This window comes from Kockovaella imperatae, assembly GCF_002102565.1.
Source record: "Kockovaella imperatae strain NRRL Y-17943 chromosome Unknown BD324scaffold_11, whole genome shotgun sequence".
Lineage (NCBI taxonomy): Eukaryota > Fungi > Basidiomycota > Tremellomycetes > Tremellales > Cuniculitremaceae > Kockovaella > Kockovaella imperatae.
In genome coordinates, this window is record NW_019028951.1 from 606,824 (window position 1) to 625,372 (window position 18,549).

Below are 18,549 nucleotides of genomic sequence, written 5' to 3' on the forward strand. Positions count from 1 at the left end.
AATTGAGCCAGCGATAAGCATAATCTCCGAAAGCCAGTCCAAACTGGCATGCCCGCTTTGTACAAGGCTGAGCGTGGCTGGGCAAGTTTGGACCTCACAGTCTGATGATTCGACCAATGTCACGCAGAACCTGCACAGTGACATGCCCAATCTGTTTCAGACGCTCGAACCATCCTTTGGTCTCTAGTGCCTGTGACGTCAAACAAGCAATCAATCGCATACCTCGATTGCAAACCATTACAAAAAGGGTGTGTCGAGTGAGCGGCAAGTTCACATCTCTGCCCTTCATCTGCTTTTGCACCCCCATCTCAAGGATTCAATCCACTGTAGCCAGACGATTCCGTCGCCCGAATCATCCCTTCATCCGATGTTTGACAGTGTGTAATTCCATTGTCCGATCCCGGTCCAAGCTGATCTTCTACAAACCCTTAGAACTAAGGGCAAAGATCGATGGCCACTTTCATTCCTCGCCCCTGGCATCCCAGCGGAAGGATTTTCTCGCTGTCAACGCTTCCACACCTATCGAGAAGAAGGCTCACTTCACCGCTGAAGTCGTTGGAGCGGCGGCCGCTTATGAGGCGTTCAAGGTGAGTGATGGGCTGGCGACCTCTCTGGCTGACATTGAGGCATTCGAGAGGCACGAGGTACACAAGGGTGCCAAACCAACCCATGCTAGAGCCAAAGAGGTATTTATCACCATCAGATCAACTCAGCTGAGCCTTGATAGATCATCGTGGGATTGGCGACAGGCTTTGCATCAAAGATGATTGATGAAAAGGCACTCCCATTCAGTGAGTCGCTCTAGCGCTCTGAGGAGTCGAAGCGGTACCCTGACTCTGGCAGCCTCTGAAGCGCAAAAGATCAAGTTCAAGAAAGAAGCTCAACTGTACGCCGCTCGAGACGCCAAGCGGGCGGTCCGGGATTCAGGCCTGTACGAGGTCAATGAGCTCGAGCCTATTGATGGTGATAAAAAGCACGGATCGAAGATGCTGTAATTGGCGCAGACATGCGCCGGAAGGTGTTCACGAGTGACTCATAGTGCCGTTTGTAATGACAGACGTACATACCTTGGAACGCGAGTATGCAAAGTGACCTGTACTGCGACTCGCTTGTCTGAGTACCATCGCCACATTCAGCTTCATTGTCAGATATCCCACCATCGTGGGTCCCTTGTGTGTTTCACTTACACAATTATGACCTCATGTCGTGATGGTTGTCGAGTCAACCTGGCATTCCCTTTGACATCTATTGTTCAACCTTCCTCTTGTCTTGACGTCACCGCCTGACCAAGGCGTTCGCACAAGTGGGATATATAACGGCCAACAGCGACCTTCTTATCTTGTTCCCATTCAACGCAATTCATCCCCCTGGTCTTCTCTTCATCCAAAGCAAGCCGATCACATTCATCCAACAATGTTTGAGAGTAAGGCTGCGTCTCTCAAAGTGCCCGCGCTGACTTGATCTCCACCTAGAACTCAAGGAAAAGCTCGGTGCTCACAGCAAGACTCATCCCCTCGCCGCTCAGCGGGACGAGTTTCTCGCTGCAGACATGAACACACCTCTTGAACGCAAAGCCCATTTTTCCCATGAAGTCGTCGGCGCCGCTGCGGGGTACGAAGCCTTGAGAGCCTTTGAGAACCACGAGGCTCATTCAACAGGCACCAAGGTCACTCATGCGAGAGCCAAGGAGGTGAGAGACTGAGCGTTCGGCGGCCGTGCTTCCAGAGGTTCTTCATTGATATTCCCGCCTTCAGATCGTCGCAGGTCTCGCTAGCGGATTCGTGGTCAAGCTCGTCGAAGACAAGGGCCTTCCTTTCAGTGAGTCAACGCGAGTGTCTAAGAGGACATAAAGAAAGCTGACAGCTGTGTAGCATCCGAGGCCGACAAGCACAAGTTCATCGCTGAAGCTCAACACACTGCCAGCCGAGACTCGAAGCGAACTCTCCGAGAATCCGGAATCTTCGACCAAAATGAGCTCGATCCCATTGACAACGATGAGAAACACGCCGCTAAGATTGCATAGGATGGTCTTCGTATCGGCATGCTAGGCGTCGGACGCTCAAGTATGACTCTCGTGATAGCTTGTAGCCGTTGAAAGGATCTTACGAACATGCATGTCAATTGAGGCAAGGGTCAAGGCTTCGGATCCGAAATAGGCAATAGGCGTTGAGAATCGGCGCCTATACATATTGACCCGGTCACAATGACTTTTTGCACCATGTCCAGTTGATCTTCTCTATGGGCCACCATGTACCACAACCAACCTCGTAAGCTACTCCTCTCCCTGGCTCAGCTTACCTTCTTTCAGCTCCCTTTCAGCCCCCACCAGGCGGAGTCCCACCATTCCCTCCCAATTTCCAACCTGGTGTCCCTCCACCCGGTGGTTTCCCTCCATTCCGACCTCCCAACGCAGCCTTAGGTTTCGTGCCTCCACCTTTCCCTCCTACTCTTTCTCCAGCTGGCGGTGATGGGTCTCCTGGAGGATTCAGACCGCCGCCCAATGGGTTTGGCTTCGGTCCGAGACCTGGTCTAGGGGCTGTACCTGGCGCTTCATCCTCCAGCTCATCTGGGGCAACCCCTGGATTCGTACGAGAGGTCAAGACGACCAGTGTCTTTGTCGGAGGTATCGCACCGGGTATAACCGACCAGACTCTCAAGGATCTTCTCAACGTGGGTCAGCTCAGACGGCATGGCGGCTGATGTTACAGGCCTGCGGACCTCTACACGAATTGAAACGAGTCAGTGGTGCAAATGGAAAGCCTCAGGCATTTGGGTTTGCCCTGTTTGAGAACCCTGAAGTGGTCATGAGGGCCATCAGGTGTCTCAATGGAGTGGAGTTACCAGATATGACTCCAGAGGGGCGTCGGGATAGCAAACGAAAGCCTCTGGTGGTGAAAGTCGATGAGAAAACGAGAGAGTTCCTGGAGGAGTTTGAGTCGACTTTGGGCAGATCAGAGGTGCGTTCAGGCTAATACGCGGGGGGCATCGCTGAATTGTCACCAGGGAGACGAAGAAGCTGACAGTCATTGCCGCAAAGCGATTCAACACATTGTTGCTCTACTCACTGATCCCAATGCAACTCCTCTCGCCGGTTTCGGTCCGGGTCGTGGACCAGGAGGTCGATCACCGATCGCAGTCGATGTCCCTGCTCATTTGAGAGATCTACAGGAAGGAGATCTGCCGGAGGAACAACGAGTCGTGGTGTTGGATCAGATCGCCATCTTCAGAGAAACCGCAGCGAGGCGTGAAAGGGAAAAAAAGGCGCTAGAAGATGAAAAGGAAAGGTTCAAACGGGAGCAACAGCGACAAGGCCCCATCTCTCCCGCCAACGCAAGGAAAGAGCCATCGTCAAATTACGGGTATGGAAATCGAGTCATGGCGAAGGAGGCTCAGGCGGCTCAAGCTGAGAGGCAGAGACAGTGGGGACAGACACAGAATGATTCGCAGAAGGAGAATGGAAAAGATGGCAGACGAGAGTCGAGAGACCCACAGGGTTATGACAAGCCTGTCAACTTTGTTAAGCCGCGGCAGGTCGAAGGCAAAGGAGAGAGCGAGAGAACGGATGAGGAGGAGGAAGAGATGCGGAAGCAGCGAAGGGATCGAGAGCGGGACCACGCTTTTAGAGATGTAAGTGTGCAACCGGCGTGAGGTCTGGCTAATTGGGTGTAGCAAGAGCGAAAAGTCGAGAATAGAGAGAGACATCGGATAGAAAATCTCAATCGCGAGATGAGCCATCGGAAACAGCAAGCAGACTTTGAGGATCGAAACAGAAGACGACTCACCGAGATGCTAGAGAATTGGGATGATGAGGAGATCGCTGAGAAGGGGCGCGAGTCGTTCTACGCCGATCGGTGAGTTGTATTGTAGGCAATGATATCGCTGATTTGTCACAGCTCGCGCTGGCGTGCCCAAAGGCAGAAAGTCCGACAGAGGGAATTTCAAGATGACCTGCGTGATCGTCATAGAGAAGAAGAAGAGCGACGGACTCTTGAAGCTGAATCCGAGGAGTTCCTAAAGCGACAAATGGCAGAAATGGCAGAGCTGGAGGAAAAACAAAAAGCTGCGGGACTATTGACCGAAGATGCTGCCCCTATCCGATTAGCCATCAATGCTCTCCCGAAAGAGGTCAAGGAGGAGAAGAAACCTGACGTTGTGCCGCCTAAACCTGGCATCGCCTTTGGTGGAGATGACGATGATGAAGACGAAAAGGAGAAGAAGAAGAAGAGGACATTGGTAAAATTAGAGTATGAAGGGGACGGCTTGACCGAGGCGGAGAAGATTGCCCAGAGGAACGCCAAATTGCTCGAGATCAAACGTGATGTGCCGCGAGATAGGAGAGCCCTGTACGCTATGGCCATACAATGGGCGGCGATCCCAGAGGTGAGCACGGAACCCGGGACCTTTGACTCACCTTTTAAAGTCGATGATGTCGACAAAGATCATGTCCTTCATTCAGAGCAAAATGAAGGACCTTCTAGGCGAAGTAGATCAAGATCTCGCCGACTTTGTCCTAGAACATCTCAGGGAGAGGAAAAAGGCCGCCGACTTGATCGATGGGTTGGAGCCGGTAAGTCCAGCCACACTGGTCCACTGATGGCTTGCTCACACAATGACAGATCTTTGCAGACGAAGCGACAGAGTTCGTCACTGCTCTGTGGCGGCAACTGGCATTTGAAAGTCTTGCCTGGGCCTCGGGCCTCGAGACAGGGCCTATGCTTGTGTAGTCGTTTGTGAATGGAGTACAGGAGGTATGTCATTTCATGCATTGTCCGTTCACGACGACATCCTGTCGTTTCGGCCACAGTGACGAGGCTTCGAAAGGGACGAGGCGATAACTTCCACCATTGGGCACGCAGGTGGGCCTTTGTTTTTCCTTCTTCTTCGTGTCTCTCTTCACGATCTCTCGTGTACTAGCCAACGAACAGTGAAGCTACACCCAGACAATATGCTCCTGTCGTCGGAGTTCGTGAGTCGAGGCTCTTCAGACTGAACTTGTATCCAAATCTATCCTCACCATGCTCACGCGCTATGCTAATGATGTATGCATTGAGAGATCCTGACGGAATCAATTTTTTCCCATCCATCATGCTGAAACTTTGGAATTCATTCGCTTGCTATCGTTCTTCATTAATTTGCCTTGCATCAATTCATCAGACTTCAAGTGACGGACGCTTACACCATGGCATTCGGTTCCTCGTCTATCCTTTCTTTACGACTGACCAGAGACGGTCTTCTTGGAAAGGTCAAATCAATCCAAGGGCAGACCAGAGCTTTCTCGAAATCCGCATTTCATGGAGAATCGTCTTCCTCTGGCTCGTCCTCCAAAAGGAGCCGAACCGAACTGCTCCCCGACTTCAATCCATTCCATAAGACCATCATCAGACGTCCGAAATCTCCTCCGACGGACGGTCCTTCGAACCTTTTGACTCCTCTGCATAATCACCATGGCACTTCGACCTCTGCCAGAGGCTATCATATCGTTAGACCGCTCAGTGGGGATTATCCGGTCTATACCAAGATACGGAAAGGTGGTCACTGGACGACGATAATCAAGGGGGTCAGGGTGAGTGCTTGATCCCATTCGCGGTGAACAGGCGGCCGATATGCTGATATTTGGAATTCCCATCATAGGGCAATGTCGAGGTGAGATCACTGAAACCCCGCTCAAGACCACCCGCGGTTTACAGTCGTGAGGGGCAAGCTTCGCTGATGCTCTATATTCTCCTATAGGCCTTCCAGCAAGATCTCAACGCTTATTTCAAAGCGACACACATCGATCCTCTGAAAGTCCCATCCAGAGCGGTTTTGCGCCCAACAAATCTTCATCTGGTCATGAAGGGAAAAATGGCAGGACAGATCGTGCGATGGCTCAAGAGTGAGAAATTATAGCTGCACGGGACGACCGGAGACAGCTCTACGGAGCGGGGGACCTTGTATGCATATCTTCATGTTCAACGGTGTTTCATGCTCAACGGTGTTTTGTAATCATTCATGGTTCAAATGCTAGATTCATATCGAAGATCTGCCCACTAGAGAGCTACGGAGGCGCGGTTGCTCTCTGCCTCAGCTTGCCGATACCTTTGTCTTGCATGTTACCGTGCAGTGGTATCCACCCTGTTAAGCTGAGCTCGAATAGTTGAGATGAGACCTTCCGGCCGTAACGAAATGAGATCAGAATAATCTGTCCCCACTCAATGCCAGGACTAAGTTTCTTTCTTCTCTTGGCATTGACCTTTTAGCTATTCAACATGAAGCAACCGTGGATCGAGACGCCGCTGGTGTACTCTGTCGAGCTCTCCAAATTGGCTGGATGGTGAGCTGGCTCATAAATATCGCTCACCAGACCGAGCTCACCATCGATCCTAGCCAAATATGGTTGAAGTTGGACAATCTTCAACCTGCCGGTTCTTTCAAGTCTAGGTAGGTCAATCACCTTGGATTCCTCATCTATAGTCTCTTCTGACGCTCAAAGTTCAGAGGTATCGGTAATGTGGTCCGCACACACGCGCAAGCATCCTTGGATTCGGCTTCTTCCCCCAGACCTCACTTCTTCTCATCATCTGGCGGAAATGCTGGCCTTGCCTGTGTCACCGCCGCTACGACGCTTGGCTATCCGTCATCGGTCATCGTTCCTATGTCTACGAAACCCCATATGATTGAGCTTCTCAAGCTAGCCGGTGCATCTGAAGTCGTGCAAAAGGGAGCAACTTGGTTTGAAGCAGATACCTATCTTCGCGAGACGGTTTTACCAGCCCATCCGGAAGGTGTCTACATACATCCTTTTGACAACCCAATCGTGTGGACTGGAGCAGCGACAATAGTCCAAGAGATCGATCAACATCTGGGTCGACCGGCCGATGTCATCGTCTGCAGTGTTGGAGGTGGAGGATTGTTCTGCGGCATCATGCAGGGAGTACAGGATTCACCAACTCGAGTCATCGCCGTCGAGACGCTGGGTGCAGAATCTCTTCACCAGGCTGTCAAGGCTGGGGAATTGGTCACATTGCCCGGTATCACATCTCTAGCGACATCATTAGGCGCTACGAGGGTCTGCGCAAAGGCGTTCGAACATGCTCGGGACGATCCCCGTGTATCGAGCGTGGTCGTCACGGACGCTCAGGCCGTCAAGGCTTGCATGCGGTTTGCGGATGAGGAACGCATGCTGGTAGAGCCTGCTTGCGGGGCGACTTTGGCTATTGCATACGAAGGCAGACTCAAGGATCTGATACCGGATCTGAAGAGGGAGACCGTGGTGGTTCTGGAGGTATGTGGAGGGAAAAATGTCTCTTTGCAGCATTTGCAAGATTGGAAAGAGACTTTCGGAGGGCCATAGTGGAATCACGAACACGCTACTCGAAATGCATGCCTGAGTCCATCTCAGCATGCCCCATATGTCGATAAGTAGCACTGCACGCAAACATGCCGCACCCTTTCGGTCATAAGCGAAAGCCGGTAGCCGCTTCGGGCAGAGATCTATGTAATAGCATTGCAAGGATCGATGAGACACATGTTGCTACAGATGCATCACAGCATACACTCGTCAAAATGAGGGCAGTCGAATCGGTCTCCATAGCTCCCAAGAATCGTCAGACTATCCACACGTCTCTCTTGTTCGACTCCAAATCCAAATCATGGTCTCGAGACATTTCACTCGTCGTATCCCTAAAAACTGGTAATATCGTTTCAACATTTCATCGCGATGGACAGACAGAGATCGCACTGGATGATATCGATCTACGAGGTCTTACTGTTATCCCTGGCCTCGTTGACGCTCATACGCACATCTTTCTCCACTCTTATGACGAAACGCCATCCATCAATCAAGAACGGGATGAATCTGAAGTCGAGCGGATTCTCCGAGCCTCAAACCATCTCAAAGCGGCTCTGAAAGCAGGCTACACGACATACAGGGATCTTGGGACAGAAGGCATGAGAGATCTCGATACAGGGGTCCGGAACGCAGTGAATCGAGGCATCATTCCTGGACCAAGACTCTTCGTAGCTACCGAAGCTTTGGCCAGTCCAGGAGGTTACGAAGTCCGAATCGAATCAAAAGATCAGGGGACAACGACTGGACGCATATCTGATCCTTGTTCTGGAGTTGACGGGGTTCAAGCAGCTGTCAGGAGGCGACTTGGAGCAGGGGCGGATCTCATCAAGTTTTATTCTGCTTACAGACAAAGGTCGCTCCGATTCCCTCCTGCGGCTTGGCCAGGTGCGTTGCCAATACAACATCCTCCTGGTCAAGTCGAAGACGACGAAGATGAGGGCGGAGACGCACTCTTTGCCAATGAGGCTGACCCTCCAACTCCGTTGTTCACGTTGGAAGAGATGAAAGCCATTGTTGCGACTGCAAAGCGGTCGAAGTGTCCAGTCGCAGCTCACACGACTGGTCCAGAGATGGTCATTGAGGCTGCCAAAGCAGGAGTCACAACTGTCGAACATGGCTACAGACGGTCAAAAGAGTCTATCAAGGCTCTCAAGGAGAATGGGACGATCTACGTTCCCACCTTGGCCGTCGCGGAAGAGCTGTCGCCCAAGCTTTTGAACGAGGCGCTCGAACAGGTCTACGATGCCTGGAATAGCGGTGTAAGGATGGCTTGTGGTGGCGATACCGGAGCTTTCAATCACGGCGAAAATCTGAAAGAACTCCTGCTCTTTGAGAGGGCAGGTATACCGCTCGAAGCTGTCCTGGAAGCAGCCACTATGGGCGGATGGGAGGCCTGTGGAGGGGATTGGTGTGGAAGGCGATTCGGCTCGTTGGAGAAAGGTTGGGCAGCTGATCTGGTAGCGATCAAGGGGGATCCCCGAAACGGTGGGATAAAATGCTTGTGGAATCCCGAGTGGGTCATCAAGGATGGCAAGGTCGTAGTAGAGGAGGCAAAATTAGTAGTGTAACGCTTTAAATGCATCGACTTGTTGTAGACTGGACGACAGATTATGAGTCATGGCTGACTATTCTTCTGCTCTCTTGCGCTTCTCGTCAACCTGTATAATTAGTACCTCACCCACAAACCCCCGCTCACCCTGACTACTTGATCAGCAGGCGCACCCTTGAGCTCTTTGACCTGATTCCTCAGCATGTCCACCTAAACATCAGCTTTGTGAGGTATTCATGCGACTCACCACATCGTCTCCAACATCACCCTGGACCACGATTTCATCATCACCCGTTGCAGTCTTACTGACACTGGCCCCAGTTGCGAACTTTGAAGCCATCATTTTGGCTGCTTTCTTTAGATCGACACCGAACAGCTCGAGACCCTGAATATGCGTAGCGTGTTTCCGTTTCGTACGTTCCGATCGCTTGATGATGATCTGATACAAGTCAGAGGGTGAGCTAAAGCCTCTCGCCCACCTTTGCAGCCTATACTCGTCAGCATGGAACGGAGGACGCCCGGCCTACCTCCTTCTTCTTTGCCTCTGCTTCTGCCTTCTTTTCCGCCTTCTTCTCAGCTTTGAGAGCATCTGCCTCGATCTTCTCTTGCTTCTCGACAGACAGAGTACCCATTCTGGCGCTCAGAGACCCTCGTGGCTCAGTCGCCAGCTCTCAGTACATTCGACCTACCTTCACCCCATAACCTGTCGAATTCCGCCTTGTCTTTCTCCTCCAGCCAGGCCTTGCATTTCGATACTGAGACGCCAAATTCACAGTACTCTGTCGGTAAGCTACACACACCGCAGTAAAAAGGCTGAATGGGTCGAGTCGACGGTCCTGCAGTGGCCATGATAGTATTGCAGCGGATGTTGAGAGTATGATATCGAAAGCCAAAAACTTGAAACAAGCCGAGATTACGGTCGATGTCACTTCAACTTATACCACGCGAGAGTGAGGCTACACCTCTGTTCTTTCATCTTGACAGCCAACTATCCTCTGTAGCCCTCCGTTCACCATGTCGATCGACCAAAACCTCTTTGATCAGTTGACTGGAATGGGCATTGAGCCACCACTGGCTCGGGCTGCAGCAACGCGTTACAGCTCGGTGGAACCGGCCATTGAATGGTGCTTTGGTGCAGGTCTCGATGTGAGGGCAACGCCAAGTACAAATCGGCTAACGTACTCCAGTGGAAACCTGAGGATGAGCAGTTACCAGACTATGGTTCGAACGGTGAGCTACTATCTCACACGAGACGCAGTTCATTGGGATTTAGTATCCAACACGTCGCCATCCAAACCTGTCGGTGTCGCCGCAAGATCAATGCCTTTCCAGTCCAACAATCCGTTTCGTTCAACCCCACCGCCAGACTCAATTCCAGAAATCACCGATGACGATGTAGAGCTTCAGAAAGCCATCACTATGTCTCAGGAAGCACCTGAAGAAGACGATCGAGCAGTCAGGGAGCGAAGCGTGCGAGCCAGCGGTGTGCCCCCGCCTAGTCCTGAGCCAGAGGAAAGAATCGAGAATGTAGGATCGGTTTTTGGACCCAGTTACAAGGAGGACAAGGAGGGAAAGATGGCTCTGGTCCCAGCATCACAGGCCCAGGTGAGTCCCGGACTTCGTCGAGCCAAAGCATATGAATTGACCCTCTTAGAACCTTCCACCCAATGAAGATGACGATTTTCACCGTGCTGTCGCAGACTCATTGATGACTGCCAGCTTTCATTCTGCCTCAGCTCAACGCGATATGGAGAAACCAATCCCTCAGATAAGAACGAACGGAGCGTGAGTTGGTTTTCTGCGTCTTTACTGATATCCAGTCCACTCGTGTTGTACTCTCAGTCGGGCAATTCGACCTATGCTGCAAATCTATTCCAAGGTCTCTTCGCTATACCTCAACTACGAGAGGCGATCATGACCAAGCTCAATGAAGAGCTTGATCCGCACACTTACATGAGTGAGTGTGTCTTCCCGTACATTTGCTAACGACACAGAATTCGCCCTAATGCAGGAGCTATCTATGAGGATGGTCACCGAAGAAAGAAGCTTCATCGAGATCGATGAGGCTCTGAAAGAGATCAGAGGGGCGGAGCCATCTCAGCTTCCTCCGAGTGATCCTGCAATTGGTGAGACGGTACGCGACGTCGACCTGACACCATCAGAACTCCTTATCGAGGTGTCCCGCATCGTCGGCACAGCTTTAGAGGCTTCAAAGTCACAATCTGCTTTGTGTGCTAGGCCAGCTCTGTGGGTCTCGGTCAATCTACAAACGCTTATTGCTTGTGCTCCAGATTGTTCAATTCTTTGCTTGACGGTGACATTCCCTCTGCATCCGCGCACGTCAATTTTCGTCGTTCCACCGATGTCGGCCTCGACATTTACTCGGCCCTCGCCTCGATACTATGGAAGCCGGATCAGTCTAGCCAGACGATTCTTGAGCTAAGCGATATATTGACTGTCAAATTGGACTGGGGTTATGGTGCGCCTCGAGAACTCTGGCATCTGCAGGATAAAATCATTCTCGGTGCGTGGCAGTTGCGTCATTGAGCTCATGATTCTAGATCGTTTCTTGAAGGAGAATAGCGCCCGGACAGCCCAGATTCGAGCTCAGCAAGGGGTGGTTCAAGGTCAAATCAGGCGACTTAAGGAAAAGATTGATCGCTTGACCGTGTACAATGTGAGGCTCTCCTTCTGCTGGGTCAATCTGACAGGTCTCAGGACCAAAACTACCACGATAGTATCGCCCGGTGAGATTTCTGCGGCGACTGATCTCATATCTCTCCAGCCTCGTCAAGCACCTTGAGACGTCCCCTGTACCCAAAGATGATATAGCTGCACTGTCTCGTGAAGAGCTCACGGCGAAGGTCAGAAGTTCTTCAACACTGTAGCTAACGATCCCTCTAGCTATCACTGACCCTCGATGTTTTGAAACGAAAGACTGCCAATATGCAGGCTGAACTCGACGTTCTGTCTGCCCAAGCAGGCTCTGCGGTCTTTGAAACGGACGATCCTGCTTTCAATCGACACATGGTGAGCTGCCTGGGGTTAGGTGTCATCTGATACACCTGCAGTACAAACTTCGCGCCATCCTCATGCATGACGGAGCACTTGTGGCGGGCAGTCATTTGTACACCTACGTGAGATATGGAGATGACATTTGGTGGAAGATCAGAGATCACGAAGCCACTCGAGTACGTGAATCCTCGCCAACGGTGTGCTCACGCAATGCAAGGTCGAATGGGACGACATCGCCTCTGATCGGACCGGTCTGTTCATGGACGGCGGGCCATACATACTGTGAGTGTGACCAAGGCAAACGTGACTGACAGCACACAGTCTATACTCTCGGGACGGACCGCGACCAGCACCTCCGGAACAGGATCTTATCTCCTTTGACTCAGAGTCCGACGAGGCTGTCAATCAACAATCAAGCTCCCGGACAAGTCGGACCGAAGCTTCCGACGAGGAGGCGCTTCCGAGATCGGAGACGGATGCGACTACCGCGACCACGAACGCAGGGCCCGTCGTCGATCAGGGGGATGGCGACGTGAACATGGCGTAAATCAGCGTCAATTTCCCACTCTGGGTATGGTTGTATTGTACATGTGTAGTAGGCGCAAGCGAACTTTCGGAGGAGTCGCCGACGGGATATTTTGGCTCCGTCGGGATCTTTGTTACAGAGTGGGGAGAAGACCATTGGGAGCTCATCTTGTATGCAGTGTATAGTGCTATTAGTGTGACAAGATGACAGTCGAGATCTCTCAGTCGGCAGAGTCGGACATCAGGTCCATATACGACCTGTACCAAAGCACGGTTGGAGCTCTCCCCTTTTATGCGCTCCCGTTCGACAAATTCCAAGAGCTCGTCGTCGAACCTAGGTCGACCATCTTTGTCGCCAGGAACAAATCCGCCTCGATTATAGGCTTCGCACTCTGTGTCCTGATTCGGACTGGCTCGGCGACAGCCAAAGCGGCTCAGCATCTCAAGGGATGTCTGTCGTTGCTAATCGTGGACCCGTCTCATCGCTGTCAAGGCATCGGCAGCGCTCTGCATACAGAGGCTCTCTCTTTCCTAAATAGCAAAGTATTTGCTTCTTTATCCCTCTCGCACCCAATCCCAAATCACGGCACGTTGCAGCTAGGATCGACTTTCCCTCGCTTCTTCCCTGGAGTTCCTAATGGTCCTGAGTTTGACGACGCCGCAGCTTTCTTTAAGAAGCGAGGTTGGACGTACGGCAAAGAAGATTCGATAGACCTGTATCGAACGGTTGTGTCTGGCAAAGCGCTCGACTTTCACAATCTGACCAAGAGAGCAGAGGAGAATGGTTTGACATTCCGAAGTCCGAGGCAAGAGGATGAAGAGGCGCTGTACAAGCTGGAGAAGGAGAACTTTGACAATTCAACAGTGAGCTTTGTCAAACTGGTGACTCTGGTGATCTTTGCTGATCGTATCGCCATGTACTACTAGGGTTGGCCAGATGCGTTTCCTGATCTCATCGATTCAGGCCACCGAGATGACGTTTGGTGTGTCTTTACGAAAGAGGGACGTCTCATCGGAGCCACCGTTGCAGCTCTGGCTCCTGATCCAGAGTCAAATGATCGCGAGAACCCGTTCCATGCTTCGCTTGCCTGGCCAAGGACGTTAGGTGGGCAATAAATCTATCTATGATCAGATCATTTCGCTTAACTTATAAATTTCTAGGCAAACGCTGCGGAGTCATTGCCTGTGTGGGAATAGCAAGTGCAGAAAGAGGGAATGGAGCCGGTGTTGCACTGGTAGCGACGGCTCTGAACAACCTCGCACTTCGAGGTGCGGATGGCTGTTTCATCGACTGGGTCCACTTGGATGGTTTTTACGAGCTGGTCGGCTTCAAGCAGTGGGAGAGGAGTTACAGAGAGGCTTCGAGGTGAGTTCGATTCGTAGCTTCACTGTGTTGGCCAGGCTGATCCAGTACAGGGAGGTGCGGTAGATTGCACTGAGGCTGAAGGTGTATGTAGCATTACATTGTACAGCGTGATGTAAGCACATCTTGCGTCTGGCTCGTGATTTTGTCGGTCCTGGACACGCCTAGGCCATGCGCTCCTCATTGTGTTGCACAAGCTTCTCTGACCACAAATCAAGCTGATGAAGGCCTCGGCCCCCATCCCTCATTTCTTCCCGTCTACTTCAACCCTGGTACCAGATCGCCGGACCTGCTTCGGCACTCCATCCCCACGCAAGACTGCTTCACGTACGCCTGTATGCTAAACATCTCGTAAAGTGTCAAAGAACCGACCGACTAACAAGATACATGCTATTCTTCCGACGCTAATGTTTCAAGCCAGATACGATATGAGTCGCCTGCTCTTCCCTCACACCTTCTACAGACCCACGCTCCTCGATTGAGAATGCGATAGCCTGCGCACGACCCTTCTCCATGTCGACGAAGACGAAGATGACCAAGGCGGCAGCGGCAGAAAGGGCGAAGAGGAAAGCGAAAGCGTCCCATGAATTGTTCGTTCGGTCAATGATGGCCGCACAGACGTTGGGTCCGATGAGGGAAGAGACTCGGTTGGTGATGCCAAACAGACCGAAAAACACTGTGATAGCACCTTTGAGCGATCTCGAAGATTGCGCCAACCTGTATCACTCACTTCCTTCGAAGCCTGGAGGCGTCAACTCCGCCATCATTGTCTGGGCGTATGCATAGTAAGGAGCTTGACCAAGGCCGAACACGACGTTGTAGAACCAGAACTCCCATGTGTTGTGATACCTGTGGATCCAGTGTCAGTATGAACGTGGCAGGCGCGACTTGACGTCCGTAGACTTACCCAATCTTGTTGGTCCAGATTCCGAGCTGTTTGACTGGTCAGCAAGCGCACGCGTATCTGTTCTGAAGCACTTACCATTCCCCAGAAGGACAGGAAGACAGTGACGACCACACAGACCTCAAACATGACCTTTGTCTTGATCTTGAAATATCTCTGGAAGTACCAGTAGGCGTAACATGAGAAAGTGCTGGTGGCGGCTTGAGACAGACCGAGATAGGTGGATTGGAGGAAAGAGAATTGGATGTGCTGATTCTGAACAATTCCAACAACTGATCCGGTCGTGTTGAGCGAGTCCGCCAGCAGGAAGAAGGCAAAAAGGTAAATGAAGGTGTAACTATAGCCAAGCGGGTCAGCCAGACATTTTCGATCTGTGATTGATACTCACGGCAGACGCTTGTACTGTTTTAAGGCAAGGTAGACCTGCTTCCAGCCAATCTAGAACACGTCAGAACCAGCAGCGTCTTCGAGAGCCCGTAACTTACCGACCACCAGTGGCTGTCCTTGGGGAAGGCGGGTCCTCGTCTGTTCTTTTGGACAAAGAACCAGGGCAGACCAAGGACTATCCAGTAGCAGTTGGTGAAGGCAAGGGTGTACTGTTCTGTTTCAGCAGCGATACCTCATACTGTACAAGTGCATTACTCACTTGGTCAACCATAGGGTTGTTAGCCAGAGGTAAGAGGATCGCGAGATTGAGAGCCAAGGTGATGAGGTAACCCCCTGTGGACATAAAATCAGCCCTGGTGTCAAGTTCACATCACATCTCACTCACAGTCAGAGTGGGCAGTACTGATGTTACTGATTCTGTTTCTCTCGAGCATTTCAACCATTTCATACTCTTCAGGTGAGATCTCACTGTTGTCGAGCCTGAGTCGAGCGTCCTTTGCCTTTTGGGTGTTTCGAGCCAAGCGGGGGAAGACTGAAGCATAGAACACGAGGGTCACACCGTAGGCGATATACCCAACGATGTAGAGGGCGATACCAGTCTGCCAGTCATTGCCATCTTTGGTACCCAAGAAACCGAATTGAACTCCCCAACAGATGACTATCGAGCACATCAGCACTGGTCTCAGGGGAATATTGACTCACCAGTCGCGATGAGCAAGATGTACTTGTTCCAGTTCTCATAATCTGCGATGGATCCAATGGTGGTGAACAAAAAGGTCATGACTGCAAATGTGATACCGTTGGCAATGAGTGCCACGGAGGCCACACTGCGTTCCTGTCCAGCGAATTGGAGGACACAAAGATCGGCATTAGGGTTTGTGCATGGCTTTGCTCCCGTGATCTTGTCGTGTGTGGCCTGGGTCAGGTAATTCTATCAAGCTCTTATCAGCAGTGTCCCTGTACATATTTGCCTTGCCCGCACCTGACTGAGTGTCTGCGCATATGACCCTGGGCCGACACCAGAATCTCCATTGTAGTAGAGATAACTGGGAACCTCGTCAGTTTCGTTCACGGCAGCCAAAGACGAGATCAAACTCACTACGCCCATTCCTCCCATCTCGAGGTAGTAGGACCCTCTGGCATAGCTTCTTCATGCATGACTAGGTCACTGGGAATCTCATCTCCAGCCTCGACGTGTTTCTCAGACATGGCATCGGAGGCGTGATGGCCACCATGAGGCTCATGGGTCGGAGCGATGCCTTGATTTGGCAACTCGACCGCAGTGGCAATGGGCATATTTCTCGACATCGTGTCCAACACTATTGATTGTCGTGTTGATCTGTTCGGTATGTGTGCGAGATTGGACGGGCGATCTTTTTATCTGTGAGAGGAGGAGATCGTTCTATTATGGGAAATGCGAAGAAGGGGTAAGCGGGCAACCCGATGTCTCGCATGACCCTTAGAAAAATAGGCGATAAGCAGACGCACGCGCTTGCTCTATTACTCACCCCACCTTCACCCCACCTCCGCAAGAAGCAAGGGACGACGAGCCTTCCAAAACGTCGGCGCAGGATCCGATATCGGAGACTCCTGTCGCGATGCTATGAAGCGCGTTACTGAGTCTGTGCGGGTAGCAGAATGCACGCCACCACATGCGATGTGCCTGTCCAACATAGTTGTTTTTTCCGATTCGGGTAGTGCGCAAGGAACCGTCGTTTACCGGTTCACTGGTGAGTCACCGGACACAAAAAACTCACCTTGGCAAAGTGTACGCGAATAGATCAGTGGCGAAGCGAGATCTCCACCCTCCACAGCGCTTACGACCTCCGTCTTCGCCGACTGTACCGCTTACATGGGCCTAGATCTGAGGGATCGTGACGCAAATACAGTGGGGTGGGACATCAGGATCCCCCTCTATGTGAACCCAGGGAAACGGCGTGAGAGATAAGACGAGGCGTACTGCAAGCTCGTTGGACTTGAAGTGGGGGAGCACCCCCCACGGGCGAGCGAATGTCGACGGCGATTGGGCTGTTTTATCAACGAGGCGGAAGTGGGGTCACCACTCTGCGTATTCAGAGCCCCACAGACGCTTTGAGTTGCAAGCCGTACTGGGAGGATTAGAAGCTACAGATCGATTGAGTCAAAGGAGGCTAGACTCTACACTTCCCCGTAGACCTCCTTTATGCGCAAGTGATCCAACCTTCAAGTCTCTTTCTTTTGCCGCTGTGATGTTATCGCATTGCCGTTTGATCCGAACGATATCACTCCAAGCCATCAGAGCGCTCTCAATAGGCTCTGTAGCGGCCTCCAGTAAGAGCTCTTGTGGCATCCCCCCGCAATGCCACCCACGACGAGAGGCCGCTCATCTGACGGAGTAGTAGTTCTTACTTCTTTCAGCGATCCTGAACAGACGATTCGCTTCGCCCGTGCAGCCCGACGTCACTCGGGGCCTCGTTCCTGCCGATCGGCCAGTCCTGGCATCGACGTAGACGGCACTGTCAAGACGATGTCACTTTCTGCGGATGGAGACACAAGAATTACAGACCACACCGGGCTTCTCACACCTCTCAGTTTTACAGCAATCGGGCACCACGCCTATTATCAGAATCGAGCTCCTGATTCGACAGGTCATGACCGTCTAGAGCCTGATTGGTCAAACGACCCTTGTCCTGAGTTCCTTGAATTCACAACGATTGACAATTCATCTCCTCTCTCCTCGCTGGACACTCAGACGGGGGATCCAGTCTTTCAGGAGACATTCTCCAAACTGCTCGAGATGGAGGATTGCGGCCCAGCGTCGATGTCGGTTACTGATGGGGAGAGTGCAGCCCAAGAGGCAAGCTCGAAGGCAAGCCGAAACAGCCAGCCTCATATGGAGTTGATGAGAATGCTGGATACAATCTCGCAGAAGGTGTCCGAGGTAGCACACAAACAAGCAGCCCTGGAGCGCAAAGTTGACAACCTCTCAGCCTCTATACAGCATGCCCCTTGCTGCTGCTCGTTGTTGACCTCATTAGGCTTGGACCAGAATTTGGACTTCCCTTCTGAGCTGCAGACTGATGCGTATAGTGGCCCCATGGGAATAAAGTGACTGATAGGGGCCTAACTCCTGAACCTCTACACAACCCTCGTGCTCTACTCTGACCTCTTCATGCATTCTTTCACCCCTCCGAGGTCTCGAGTCGGTACCTCAGACAGGCCGGATACTACTCATCGTATATTGAATCCCTGGATCAGGTCTATCAAGTCCCCAGCCGAAGTCGGGGAGTTGGCTCAGAAACTCGAGATGCGAGAGTCAGCTGTCGCGCAGAGAGATATGAAGCAGATAGAGCGAGGTCTCTGAAGTGGAGTGCGAGATGACGAGTCGCACTAGGTCTTTCACGTCTTACGACACTGAAGCGGAGTAACTTCCTGACACGTTTGAGATCTGCAAATCGAGCATCCGCGGCATCCTGCAGCCACAATGACGATTATTG

At 51.8% G+C, this 18,549-nt stretch overlaps 10 protein-coding genes across 10 annotated transcripts; 8 read left to right on the forward strand and 2 right to left on the reverse strand.

Annotated features, from left to right (window-relative positions):
• The first annotated feature begins 209 nt into the window (after positions 1–209).
• On the forward strand, positions 210–1,108 carry BD324DRAFT_101146 (hypothetical protein). The gene is made up of 5 exons (XM_022011909.1): positions 210–377; positions 433–587; positions 636–686; positions 728–791; positions 844–1,108. The coding sequence occupies exons 1-5, from the start codon at positions 368–370 to the stop codon at positions 993–995; spliced, it is 432 nt and encodes a 143-aa protein (XP_021869659.1). The 5' UTR covers positions 210–367; the 3' UTR covers positions 996–1,108.
• On the forward strand, positions 1,067–2,131 carry BD324DRAFT_632972 (hypothetical protein). The gene is made up of 4 exons (XM_022016579.1): positions 1,067–1,423; positions 1,473–1,690; positions 1,755–1,818; positions 1,872–2,131. Exons 1-4 carry the CDS (start codon positions 1,414–1,416, stop codon positions 2,021–2,023), a joined length of 444 nt encoding a protein of 147 aa, XP_021869660.1. The 5' UTR covers positions 1,067–1,413; the 3' UTR covers positions 2,024–2,131.
• Positions 2,132–2,230: 99 nt separating this feature from the next.
• Positions 2,231–5,061, forward strand: BD324DRAFT_632974 (hypothetical protein). Its single transcript, XM_022016580.1, has 9 exons — positions 2,231–2,267; positions 2,309–2,670; positions 2,709–2,957; positions 3,004–3,627; positions 3,670–3,851; positions 3,894–4,380; positions 4,421–4,567; positions 4,617–4,748; positions 4,805–5,061. The coding sequence occupies exons 1-8, from the start codon at positions 2,249–2,251 to the stop codon at positions 4,722–4,724; spliced, it is 2,178 nt and encodes a 725-aa protein (XP_021869661.1). The 5' UTR covers positions 2,231–2,248; the 3' UTR covers positions 4,725–4,748; positions 4,805–5,061.
• Positions 5,062–5,125: 64 nt separating this feature from the next.
• Positions 5,126–6,233, forward strand: BD324DRAFT_632979 (hypothetical protein). Its single transcript, XM_022016581.1, has 3 exons — positions 5,126–5,563; positions 5,632–5,643; positions 5,731–6,233. Exons 1-3 carry the CDS (start codon positions 5,180–5,182, stop codon positions 5,887–5,889), a joined length of 555 nt encoding a protein of 184 aa, XP_021869662.1. The 5' UTR covers positions 5,126–5,179; the 3' UTR covers positions 5,890–6,233.
• Positions 6,234–7,492, forward strand: BD324DRAFT_632980 (tryptophan synthase beta subunit-like PLP-dependent enzyme). Its single transcript, XM_022016582.1, has 3 exons — positions 6,234–6,313; positions 6,367–6,420; positions 6,478–7,492. Exons 1-3 carry the CDS (start codon positions 6,249–6,251, stop codon positions 7,331–7,333), a joined length of 975 nt encoding a protein of 324 aa, XP_021869663.1. The 5' UTR covers positions 6,234–6,248; the 3' UTR covers positions 7,334–7,492.
• Position 7,493: 1 nt separating this feature from the next.
• On the forward strand, positions 7,494–8,914 carry BD324DRAFT_632982 (hypothetical protein). Its single transcript, XM_022016583.1, has one exon. It carries the CDS (start codon positions 7,546–7,548, stop codon positions 8,896–8,898), a length of 1,353 nt encoding a protein of 450 aa, XP_021869664.1. The 5' UTR covers positions 7,494–7,545; the 3' UTR covers positions 8,899–8,914.
• BD324DRAFT_632987 (translation initiation factor SUI1) lies at positions 8,915–9,784 on the reverse strand. The gene is made up of 6 exons (XM_022016584.1): positions 9,569–9,784; positions 9,407–9,528; positions 9,359–9,367; positions 9,127–9,318; positions 9,027–9,089; positions 8,915–8,988 (listed from the first exon to the last, which is right to left on the reverse strand). The coding sequence occupies exons 1-6, from the start codon at positions 9,726–9,728 to the stop codon at positions 8,956–8,958; spliced, it is 579 nt and encodes a 192-aa protein (XP_021869665.1). The 5' UTR covers positions 9,729–9,784; the 3' UTR covers positions 8,915–8,955.
• BD324DRAFT_632995 (hypothetical protein) lies at positions 9,785–12,618 on the forward strand. Its single transcript, XM_022016585.1, has 15 exons — positions 9,785–10,025; positions 10,067–10,109; positions 10,153–10,484; positions 10,534–10,664; positions 10,700–10,836; positions 10,874–11,005; positions 11,042–11,126; positions 11,171–11,403; positions 11,441–11,556; positions 11,598–11,626; positions 11,665–11,743; positions 11,784–11,909; positions 11,951–12,070; positions 12,112–12,176; positions 12,216–12,618. Exons 1-15 carry the CDS (start codon positions 9,894–9,896, stop codon positions 12,439–12,441), a joined length of 1,986 nt encoding a protein of 661 aa, XP_021869666.1. The 5' UTR covers positions 9,785–9,893; the 3' UTR covers positions 12,442–12,618.
• Positions 12,528–13,918, forward strand: BD324DRAFT_101398 (hypothetical protein). Its single transcript, XM_022011910.1, has 4 exons — positions 12,528–13,283; positions 13,347–13,524; positions 13,581–13,785; positions 13,836–13,918. The coding sequence occupies exons 1-4, from the start codon at positions 12,624–12,626 to the stop codon at positions 13,846–13,848; spliced, it is 1,056 nt and encodes a 351-aa protein (XP_021869667.1). The 5' UTR covers positions 12,528–12,623; the 3' UTR covers positions 13,849–13,918.
• A 146-nt stretch (positions 13,919–14,064) lies between these two features.
• Positions 14,065–16,718, reverse strand: BD324DRAFT_633000 (autophagy-related protein 22-like protein). Its single transcript, XM_022016586.1, has 12 exons — positions 16,582–16,718; positions 16,173–16,531; positions 16,056–16,119; positions 15,776–16,004; positions 15,459–15,731; positions 15,333–15,406; positions 15,172–15,282; positions 15,075–15,124; positions 14,765–15,023; positions 14,690–14,715; positions 14,513–14,631; positions 14,065–14,458 (listed from the first exon to the last, which is right to left on the reverse strand). The coding sequence occupies exons 2-12, from the start codon at positions 16,379–16,381 to the stop codon at positions 14,187–14,189; spliced, it is 1,686 nt and encodes a 561-aa protein (XP_021869668.1). The 5' UTR covers positions 16,382–16,531; positions 16,582–16,718; the 3' UTR covers positions 14,065–14,186.
• Between the last annotated feature and the right edge of the window lie 1,831 nt (positions 16,719–18,549).

Excerpts from the sequence above, each read along its gene's own strand:
- BD324DRAFT_101146 (XM_022011909.1), top strand. Across the intron at positions 588-635 it reads CCGCTTATGAGGCGTTCAAG|AGGCACGAGGTACACAAGGG; the intron begins GTGAGTGATGGG and ends GAGGCATTCGAG. Across the intron at positions 687-727 it reads CCCATGCTAGAGCCAAAGAG|ATCATCGTGGGATTGGCGAC; the intron begins GTATTTATCACC and ends GAGCCTTGATAG.
- BD324DRAFT_632972 (XM_022016579.1), top strand. Across the intron at positions 1,691-1,754 it reads CTCATGCGAGAGCCAAGGAG|ATCGTCGCAGGTCTCGCTAG; the intron begins GTGAGAGACTGA and ends TCCCGCCTTCAG. Across the intron at positions 1,819-1,871 it reads AGACAAGGGCCTTCCTTTCA|CATCCGAGGCCGACAAGCAC; the intron begins GTGAGTCAACGC and ends ACAGCTGTGTAG.
- BD324DRAFT_632974 (XM_022016580.1), top strand. Across the intron at positions 3,852-3,893 it reads GAGTCGTTCTACGCCGATCG|CTCGCGCTGGCGTGCCCAAA; the intron begins GTGAGTTGTATT and ends GATTTGTCACAG. Across the intron at positions 4,381-4,420 it reads AATGGGCGGCGATCCCAGAG|TCGATGATGTCGACAAAGAT; the intron begins GTGAGCACGGAA and ends CACCTTTTAAAG.
- BD324DRAFT_632979 (XM_022016581.1), top strand. The coding sequence starts at position 5,180 with ATGGCATTCGGTTCCTCGTCTATCCTTTCTTTACGACTGACCAGAGAC.
- BD324DRAFT_632980 (XM_022016582.1), top strand. The coding sequence starts at position 6,249 with ATGAAGCAACCGTGGATCGAGACGCCGCTGGTGTACTCTGTCGAGCTC. Across the intron at positions 6,314-6,366 it reads CTCTCCAAATTGGCTGGATG|CCAAATATGGTTGAAGTTGG; the intron begins GTGAGCTGGCTC and ends CATCGATCCTAG. Across the intron at positions 6,421-6,477 it reads GCCGGTTCTTTCAAGTCTAG|AGGTATCGGTAATGTGGTCC; the intron begins GTAGGTCAATCA and ends CTCAAAGTTCAG.
- BD324DRAFT_632982 (XM_022016583.1), top strand. The coding sequence starts at position 7,546 with ATGAGGGCAGTCGAATCGGTCTCCATAGCTCCCAAGAATCGTCAGACT.
- BD324DRAFT_632987 (XM_022016584.1), bottom strand. The coding sequence starts at position 9,728 with ATGGCCACTGCAGGACCGTCGACTCGACCCATTCAGCCTTTTTACTGC. Across the intron at positions 9,090-9,126 it reads GTGATGTTGGAGACGATGTG|GTGGACATGCTGAGGAATCA; the intron begins GTGAGTCGCATG and ends GCTGATGTTTAG. Across the intron at positions 8,989-9,026 it reads CTGCTGATCAAGTAGTCAGG|GTTGACGAGAAGCGCAAGAG; the intron begins GTGAGCGGGGGT and ends CTAATTATACAG.
- BD324DRAFT_632995 (XM_022016585.1), top strand. The coding sequence starts at position 9,894 with ATGTCGATCGACCAAAACCTCTTTGATCAGTTGACTGGAATGGGCATT. Across the intron at positions 11,557-11,597 it reads ATCGCTTGACCGTGTACAAT|GACCAAAACTACCACGATAG; the intron begins GTGAGGCTCTCC and ends GACAGGTCTCAG. Across the intron at positions 11,627-11,664 it reads TACCACGATAGTATCGCCCG|CCTCGTCAAGCACCTTGAGA; the intron begins GTGAGATTTCTG and ends ATATCTCTCCAG.
- BD324DRAFT_101398 (XM_022011910.1), top strand. The coding sequence starts at position 12,624 with ATGACAGTCGAGATCTCTCAGTCGGCAGAGTCGGACATCAGGTCCATA. Across the intron at positions 13,284-13,346 it reads AGAACTTTGACAATTCAACA|GGTTGGCCAGATGCGTTTCC; the intron begins GTGAGCTTTGTC and ends ATGTACTACTAG. Across the intron at positions 13,525-13,580 it reads TGCCTGGCCAAGGACGTTAG|GCAAACGCTGCGGAGTCATT; the intron begins GTGGGCAATAAA and ends ATAAATTTCTAG.
- BD324DRAFT_633000 (XM_022016586.1), bottom strand. The coding sequence starts at position 16,381 with ATGTCGAGAAATATGCCCATTGCCACTGCGGTCGAGTTGCCAAATCAA. Across the intron at positions 14,632-14,689 it reads ATCTGGACCAACAAGATTGG|GTATCACAACACATGGGAGT; the intron begins GTAAGTCTACGG and ends CTGGATCCACAG. Across the intron at positions 14,459-14,512 it reads GCCTCCAGGCTTCGAAGGAA|TGTTTTTCGGTCTGTTTGGC; the intron begins GTGAGTGATACA and ends GTGCTATCACAG.